At 27.1% G+C, this 9,730-nt stretch overlaps 1 protein-coding gene across 1 annotated transcript; it reads left to right on the top strand.

The window, feature by feature from the left end:
* The first annotated feature begins 7,715 nt into the window (after positions 1-7,715).
* Positions 7,716-8,572, top strand: LOC135926212 (uncharacterized). Its single transcript, XM_065461981.1, has 4 exons — positions 7,716-7,844; positions 7,886-7,979; positions 8,023-8,126; positions 8,168-8,572. The coding sequence occupies exons 1-4, from the start codon at positions 7,780-7,782 to the stop codon at positions 8,298-8,300; spliced, it is 396 nt and encodes a 131-aa protein (XP_065318053.1). The 5' UTR covers positions 7,716-7,779; the 3' UTR covers positions 8,301-8,572.
* The last annotated feature ends 1,158 nt before the right edge of the window (positions 8,573-9,730 follow it).

Here is a 9,730-nt window from a genome sequence, read left to right as displayed (position 1 = left end):
ATTAAGCTTATTTTTATTGAATAAATTATAAGTTAAAAGTTTAGAATATTTTTTAATAAATGTTGGTTTTAAATTGGGATTTGTTCGAAAGAATGTTAAAAATAGGGGTAATGACATTTTTTATTTTTTTTATATGGTATTCGAATTGGATAGGAACAAAAGTTGTTTGAAAACAACTGCAAACTCTGTATATCTATGGTTTCATTTGTTAATGATATCATTAGTAAATCTAAAATATTAGATAATTTCTCAGTACATTGAAATTAGAATTAACAATAATCAATAAAATTAATTAAAAAAATTTCTAATAAATAATGATTACTAGTCCAATAGTATTTTTTATCCTAAAAAAAATTTTATTTGGGCTAATATTAGTCTTTGTCTATTGCTATTCGTCCAAATATAATATATTAAATAGTATTTAAAATATTGATTTCAATCTAGTGTTGTTAAACGATCATTTTGAGCCGATTTTTAAAAACGGTTAACTCAATATTTTATTAGAGAAATTATTATGCAAGACTTATTTTGCTCATAGGTGGCACAAAGGTTTGAACATCGATTAACGAAATCTCGAGGCTTAGACAATATTTTTCTGGATAAAATATCAAATTAGCCGTTTTTAAAAATCTCGAGCAGTTTAACAACACTATTTCAATCATTGAAATTTTAAAAAAATTGAATGATTTAAATATCTATTTTAATCAAATTAATTTTTACTAGTCACCTCTAGCGTGAGGGCATATTCTTAATTCAATGTCACACTATCCAGCGTCTATATAGACAGGGAAAAGTTCGCTTCCAATTATTTTTTTTTGGGGGGGGGGGGAGGGTAAGGGTAGGCCTTTCATGGTTAGGATAAATTAATTGGGGGATTATCTATTAAATTTTTAGGTGAAATAGGGCAAAATGTATTGTTAAAATTATAATTATAGATCTATTATAATACAATTATTACTAAATTTTGAAAAATTACCATAGAAGAGGGATATTTTATTTTAAATTTAGGAGTATAGCCGTTGATGGCAATATCCTTCAAATACTTTACTATGATGCTCTTTTTATTCTTTTTAAAATGAATTCAAATATTAAATTTTTACAAAAATGATAAAGTGATCTTTGCAATTTTTTTTGATGTAATAAATATAATCAAATATGCTATTTCGAAATTAATACACTGTTAGAATAAATAACTTTATCAAATAAAATATATGTAAATTACAACATTAAACATTAGCCAAATCTATATATTGAATAAAATCATAGACAATATTTGGAATAAAACTTCCTATTATTTATTTAAGTTTAATTTTATAAGGGTTAAACATTCTCAGCAAACTCATTTTCATGCCAAACCTATAATTATGAATTTTTTGTAAATGAGGAGTTTTTATATATGTCTATAAAATATCGCTTTGCATTCGCAATATTTTAATATTTAGTAGTAAGGCATTATTAATTTATATTTTTATGAAGGAAATGCCATTTAAAAAAGTATAATTATAGAAATATCGGCGCCAAAGGCAGAAGAAATTTTTTTAGGGGTATAGGTGAAGGTTTTTGAGAGGGGTTTGCATCGAAAAAATCCTATAATATAGACGCTAACTGATCTATCTCACCTTGCTAAAATTAAGATCTTAAATGCAATTAACTTTAATAAAAAGTAAAGACTTTTTACAAGGCCTCACATGTCCGCCCCATTGATTAACAATACCAAGTTAAACTTTCAGTAACGCCAAGCGCTCTTTTGACCAATCTTTTTATACAAAATTATCCTCGGCAAACATCCTTAAAAGTAATTTGTATGATCTTTGGGCCTAGTATAATAGCCTTTAGAAATGAATGTAGGGATTCGTCTAATAGCTATATTCTCCCTAATTCTCAGAATTCCTTCTAAAATAATAAGCAGTGGAATTGCCTCGCCTTTTGTTCATTCTTAAAACCCCACCAATACCACTTTGGAATCAAAAAACTGGGAAATAGTCTGTCTCCCACTCTACTCATATTTTTCTTGAAAAATATCGTCCCCTTCCCTCTGCCATTTTTACCTTTTCTCTACCTTCTATATTCACTGCAGGCACCCGCCCCCCTCAAAAACTTATACTGACCCACTAAAACCTGCCACCTTTGGCGGCGATATTCCCGCATTATGAATTGCAAGTTTTTAATTACAATGGTACTTCTATTATATTTTTAGAAATAAGTTTTGTTTGAGTATAATGATTATGATTGTAATGCAATTTATACATATGGTCGATGTTTAAAAATTTTACTGACAAGAAGGCGTAAGGTTTCTAATTTGTCATCTCTCATGCAGAATGAACTTTCATCAGCTGAGGATTAGGTAAAATATGGGAAATAATTAAGTCAGATGAAAACTGTGAAGAAATAAAGGCAGCTAAACTATTGATTTTTGGAGACCGAATCCAATGTCAAACCTATTTGGGAGAGTAGTCTGCTGCCAAGCAAGTTGTGAAAATTTAAAACTAAGGATTTTCTCTATAGAAAATTTAATCTCCACCTCGTAAAAGTTATGAATGGATTATTTAAATAAAAGGGAGGGGACCGAAACCCAATTTAAGAAATTAGAAAACGGTTTTAGGCTATGAAAAATGCGTGATGGTGAAATAAGGGATGCAAAACGGGAGCCTTCTCCTTTAGGAATGATGAAAAATTGTTGATAAAAGATATATAAATAATTGTCTCTCTGTAGTGATTAGCTACCGAACACGAATTGATAGACAAGAATAATCAATCCCCATCATATGGTTTTGGAGGTAGAGGAAAGTTCGAGAATGATTGCTGCCGGGGTTTATGGAATGGAATTAGGAGCTTAAGATTTTTTTTATTATGATGTTGTTATTGGTAATATGATTAATATAATTTGTATAAATGGTTAATTTGATTACAATAAAGATTTAAATGAAGTCCAATTTATATATATGCTACAGATTGGAGACGTTATGGAATCCACCTGATTAAATGAAATTTATTAGGTTGAAGTATGAACTATTTTTTATATGTGATATTCTGAGAAATATTGAATTAAATTTAGGATAAAGATATAAATGTGAATCAGAATTTAGACAATGAATAAATTAATATTGTAATTAATGAATTATAATTATGTAATGGTTCTGATATTAAATGGATTATTATAGATGCTGACAAAGAAAAATTGGATGATGAATGAATTGACAAACGGAAGAAAATAAGAAATAGTTAATTTGGTACAAGTGAGGAATGTTGTAATAATTATTGGATTTTGGAGCCATCTGGCATAGTGTTGTTAAACGGCTCGATTTAAGCCGATTTTTAAAAACGGCTAATTCAATATTTTAGCTAGAATGATATTGTCTAAGCCTCGAGATTTCATTAATAGATCTTCAAACCTTTGTCTATCTATGAGCAAAATCTTAAGTCTTGCATAATATTTTTCTGGCTAAAATGTTGAATTAGCCGTTTCTAAAAATCGGCTCAAAATGAGTCGTTTAACAACACAAATCTGGCATGAACAAAGGGATGAGTAGATTCAAATATTATCGTGAGATTATGAATAATTTGTAATAATAATTAGTTGAAATAATGTTGATATGAAATTAATTTTGGGAAATTGATGACTCAGTAAAAATGGAACATTATGGGAAATAATTTTGTATAATGATATTTACATGGCAATTTGATTTATAGATTATGATTAAGAATCTATGATAATTTAGACATTGTGGAATAGGTTGCTGATAAAAGAACCAGCAATTTGGACATTGGGAAAAATATTACTGATAAGAGAACCTAGTTAATTTGGACATTGAGAAAAAGGTTTCTGATAAAAGAATCTGACTAATTAAACATAATTATAAAAATTACGATGGGACTATTATATATCAGAGGTTTGTGACTGCACGATAGTATATTGGATTGGAAAAAGAAGGTGGGAGAGAGATGTAGTGATTAGCTACCGAACACAGGGATTGATAGACAAGAATAATAAAATCATATCATATGGTTTTGGAGATGGAGGAAATGGAGAATGATTGTATGGAAGATGAGGATGTTTATATTTTTTATGATTGTATTATTATGAAATTATGATGCTATTAGGATTAATTATGATAAATATAATTTGTATAAATTGTTTATTTGATTACTTTAAAGATTTACATGAAATCCAAGTTATATATATAATATATTATATTCCCCCAAATAATATATGAGAATAGCAAGTCAATGGTCTTAGGGAAATTTTTATTATTTAAGCTCCAAACTGTTGATTATTATTGTTATGGAATACCAAATATCTAAGACAAATAACGATGACCTAAACAATAAAGAGCACATTCTAGGGGATTACCTAGCTGAATTAGATTTGATGATTAGATATATAGATAACCATTATTAATACATTATGAATATTCCAGAATATCTTTGATGAAACAGGACGCAAATCGACTTCGTTTAAGAAATTAAAAACATTTATAAAATCAAGTTTAATTAAGAGAATGTCTTGATTAAGGTTAATAAATATTCTAATTAGAATCACTTCAGCCACCCTTCACATCAAAACCAAAGTTCAAAAACGACGACAGACGATTTTTGATCGGAGAACAGATTATTTTGGAAGCATTCCTGTATTGGAATGTTAACATAACTATTGGAGGCATTCCTCCATTACGTTTCTTAAGGGCAATTAATATTTAACTATTGTAATATCGGATTCACCCAAAAGGATTTTGCTGAAAGAATGTAATATTGGCTAAACTTCCTATTATGGCAATTTTCATTACCTATAGAGAAGATGGGCGAAATTTATATAGTTTTCTGGCGGAATTTCTTTGAAAGACCTTAGAGCTACATCTTCCTCAGTAAAATTAATGGGATTATTGCATTAATCAGAATTTTAAAGAATAAATTCAAAAGTTATTGTCAAATTTATTATGCTCAAATGTTTAGGTTTAACTTTAATCCAAATTAACAAGGATATATTCAAACAAAAACAGGTATTTTTTAGAAAAATAATAAAAAATTTAAAATTAGAATCTATCTAGTTCATTCCAATCGCATTCATTTTAAGTATATGCTCAATTTTGGAAATGGGAAAAATGCATATAGTGATCTACATTATTTAGTCAAAAAACGCCAACTGATATAAATTTTTTTAAATTTATTAAGTGCAAGACAATTTTGAATTCCGTTTAATAAGATTTTAGACCAGCAAAGATGAACAAATAATTCGAGGAATGCTATTTGCAAGCTTTTATCTAAATTTTAAATGTGATTTCTTTTATATGTTGAGTATTCAATTTTTATATTGAAAAATAATTTAAGCAAGATGAGTATTTATTGACCCATTTTTAACTATGATTTAACCCACATCTCTCTAAGACCTTTCAATTTGTAATTTGTTATAAAATATAATATTATATTCTTAGCATCTATATAAAAGAGCAGTGGCGTCGCTAGGATGGGGCGCGCAGGGGCTCGAGCCCCCTGGAAAATTTGAATAGCCCCCTAAAGCAAAAAATTTTTTTTAATGGAATCTTAACCCCTTGAACTTAAAAATTTTTTTTGATTGCCCCTGAAAGATTTCTTTTATAATTCTATTAAGTAAAATATATATTTAATTTTATTATTTAAAAATAATAAGACTATCTATATATTTATTAAATGAATACTATTTTAAATATTAGATTAAATTAATACATATAAATTATATTTTCACTATGACAGCTAGCAATCAAATTTTGTGAGAATATCAATATAACTCACTAAATATTCATTTAGCATTAACAGTTGAAGCTTAATGGACTATTATTATTTAAATTATTTTATAAACCTATAAAAAATATTGTAATTAGCAGAGTTCAAAATGACTAATCAACTGTATATTTATTTTTAATTTTTATTATACCTATTCCTAAAGATATTTTTAAGGTCCAAATAAGTATAATAAAAAGTAAGTAGACATATAGTTTATAATCCTCTATTATATACAATTGTTTATAAAATATTAGATAAAATGCCACTGTATTTGACAGTTATAATATATTACAGCTAATATTATAATGAATTTTATTAATAAATGCTTTTGATAATAAATATAGTAACAATTTGCTTTCAAGTATTAAACGCCATCTATTTACTTATAAATAATTTTAAAAATTAAACATTTTATTATTCATTCTACAATAGATATAATAAATTTGATATCTTTTTTTTCTTTTTTACGTTAGGAAAACTATTTTTTTCTTTTTCAAAAAACAATTTTGAGTTAAATTTTTAATACAAGTATATTTTTGATATTTTTACAAACTACTATTATTTTAAGATATAATATACCAACTAGTGGTGGTGCGACAATATATAAAATCTTAATTGTTTCATCATATCATTCTGGTCCTTATTTTATAGTTCCAAAATGTTTCATTTCTAATATGGCACCCTTGCCGTGTAAATAACTCAAGGCTTCAATATATTTGCACAATTATTTCTTCCAAAAATTTTTAGTGTTTTTATATTATCAATTTATTCAACATAATAAATTCTGATACTAGTTTACATCGTGAGTGTCATGGCTATTACTGCAAATTAACTAGCATCAATTATTTGTGCTGCTATATAATTTAAGATTATTACTACAACAGCTGAGAGCATATGATTGCATATTTTAGATAAACAATAATGGTCAACTGTGCAGTCGTTTATATATTATATATCATTAAATGAATGATAATCTTTTAGAAATTTAAGATCTCACAATAATTTTCTCGATTAATTATCTAGCTACCATCATGTCATCTAAAAGGAAGTGCTAACCACTTAATAGTTTTATGATTTGGATTGGTCGTTTATACTCTCTTCTTCAAGAATTGTTGATTTGGTTTAGGCCTATAAATTTTTCCTTATTAGTCCATTCTATAAATGTATTAAATGGTAACAGAGAGTTATATTAGTTTGATAACCATTTGTTAATGTAAGTTGCTAAGAATTATATTATTGCATAATGTGGTTTCTAAAAACTATTATCAATTTATCACTTGTAATTCTTTATACGCAAATTTTTTTTATATTAACAATCGAAAATATATGATACTGTAATAAATAGATTTTGTATTAAAAAAAATTTATTTTTAGAAATGTCTTGTATTGTTTTAATTATTAATATTCCAGTTTATTTTGTATGCATAAAATGAGAATTAAAATTCAGAATAATTGTTCAGAGTTAACAAATTTAAAAAAAATGTAATATATTAATATAAAACCCGGCCGAAGGCCGGACAAAAGAGGGCCGAAGGCCCGCAAATATATGGGCATGGGGAGGGAGCGAAGCCCCCTTGGAATTTTTTTAGTTGAGCCCCCCGAGATTGTAAAATCTAGCGACGCCCCAAAAGAGATAAATATTCAACAGCTTTGGGTTTACCCCCCTCCTTTCCCCCCCCTCCCCACATAATTTCTGAAATTTTGAATTTTAAAAAATGTAACATATCTTATGGGTATCAAATTAAAACCAGCCTCTTAGTGAAGTTAGAATTCTATAGTAATAGAAATTATTTATGTTTTTTATGTGTTATGGGTCTTTTTATAGAATATCGAGGGGGAAGGAGGGTCTTAGTCAATATATGATTATATATTATAATGGAATTGTTTAATATTTAGTGATCGGGAAGGCCTCAACCTCATTAGATGGGTGTCTCAGTGGCTCTCTTAAAATAAGATTGTTAATCTTTATTTTTTTAGTGGATTCATATTTAATTTTTATCATAAGCTTGTTTTTCCTGTAAAATGGTTCAACGATTAACATTACCACGGAAACATCCTTATAACACAAAATCTAACCGAAAGAAGATGTATATATATATTATGTGATTTTTTATCATTATGCATATAGAGTCAAGACTCCTGGTGGTAAATTACGCTTCCATTATCAAAAAAAGCCAGGATCTTTACCTAAATGTGGAGATTGCAAGCTTAAACTGAAAGGAGTAAAATTTCATACAAGTTTACATTAGTTTATTATTTTGTTAGATATCTGCTGCTAGGCCTAAAGAATTGAAATCTTTATCTAAAAGGCATAAGACTGTTACTCGTGCATATGGAGGCTCTCTTTGTCCAAAATGTGTTAGATTAAGGTAATATAGAAAAATTTATTAACAAACAATTTTTTTTTTAGAATTATTAGAGCATTTTTGATTGAGGAGCAAAAGATTGTTGTCAAAGTCATGAAAGCTCGACAAATTGTGGAAAAGCAAGAAAAACAGGCAAAAGCAAAGGCAACCAAATTGAAATCTAAAAAAACAAAATGATTATTTTATAAAGATAAATCAAATAAATTTATAAGTATATTTTAAAAGTTTGAACTTCTTTGATTAAGCATCAATGTAATTGCTTAAATTCTTTTGTAAATATTGATTTGTTTATGAGACATTATATTAAGCATGTTAAAACTTTTGATTTGTTATAAGTCAAAATTTTAGGCATGTTAATTGTTTAGTTGCCTTGTAACATAATCAAATGATTATATATTTAAAAACAATATTACCTTATAGCATGGGTGGCTATTTATTTAACTTTTCTGTTCACTTTACCATCTTTTTATAATAAATTACATATTCATTATTTTAACAAGAATTACATAAAATGTGACTATCTATTTCATTGAATTTTGACCTGAACCTGTAATGGCAATTATTTTTGATCTGGGCTTTCTGTTGCCTACATCCCAAATTTTTAAATAAGTTAGGGAAGAAGCCAATAATTCAAATCAAAAACCCAAGCTATTAACTGTTTCACCTTAACCTAACTCTAAAATTATCTGTGAGGTTAGAGCCTTTTGATATTTTAATTATAGGTCTGTAATGGGTGGGTTTTAGCCATGAAACCTGCCAACTCAATTTTTTAACCCTCCTGCCTACCTATTTATAATTTTTTTAAAAAATATCTACCTTTATAAATAATGTTTAACCTGACCACCAAATGTAAAAATAATCTAATGGCTGGGATGTCACTTTATTTATTTTTATGTATTTTTAAATAAAAATATAATATACAATATTATGAAATAAAAAAAAATATTTTTATTTGCTCATTTCGCCTGGAAAATATTAAAAATTCACTTGCTCATGCCCACCCATTACTTGAAATTATTTCTACCTAATTTTGGAAATATTTTAGAAGACCCAACATGCCACCCTAAGTATGGGTGAGCTAAAAACCTTCATTGCAGTCCTCTAATTTTAATTCTTATACAGATAATTTAAAATCAGTTTTGCTTTAATTATTTTTAGATATTTTTGTATATTGCAATTTGATTACCAGCTAGCTACTCAAGATATCATGTAGAAGTAGGGAGTCACATAAAGGAAATTTCTCCTATAGTTTCCCCAATTTTTATTTTGTTCTTTTGATCAAATAATAAGGATTTTTGAAAAATATTTTTTCCTCTTGTTTTATATATCAATTATGATTTGTTTTTGTATGTATGTCTATTTGATAATATAATAAAAGCTCAACTCTAGTAATGTTCATTTGACTGAAATATATTTCAAATTTTTAATAACTGAAATAATGAGGATTAAAGGTTAAAGAGATATAGGATATGATAGGCCAACTTTCTCTTATGATATTTAACTAATAATTTAAATTTCTGAAAATGATTTAATGCTGGTAATTTTGAACAGCCATTTTATGTTATATTGTCCATTTTCCATAATTCAGTGTATTTGGAAGAAATTAT

Source organism: Gordionus sp. m RMFG-2023, chromosome 3 (assembly GCF_954871325.1).
Source record: "Gordionus sp. m RMFG-2023 chromosome 3, tfGorSpeb1-WG-v2, whole genome shotgun sequence".
NCBI classification, from domain to species: Eukaryota; Metazoa; Nematomorpha; class Gordioida; order Chordodea; family Parachordodidae; genus Gordionus; species Gordionus sp. m RMFG-2023.
The sequence above is the reverse complement of the archived record's forward strand: the minus strand, read 5'-3'. Positions and strand labels throughout refer to the sequence as shown.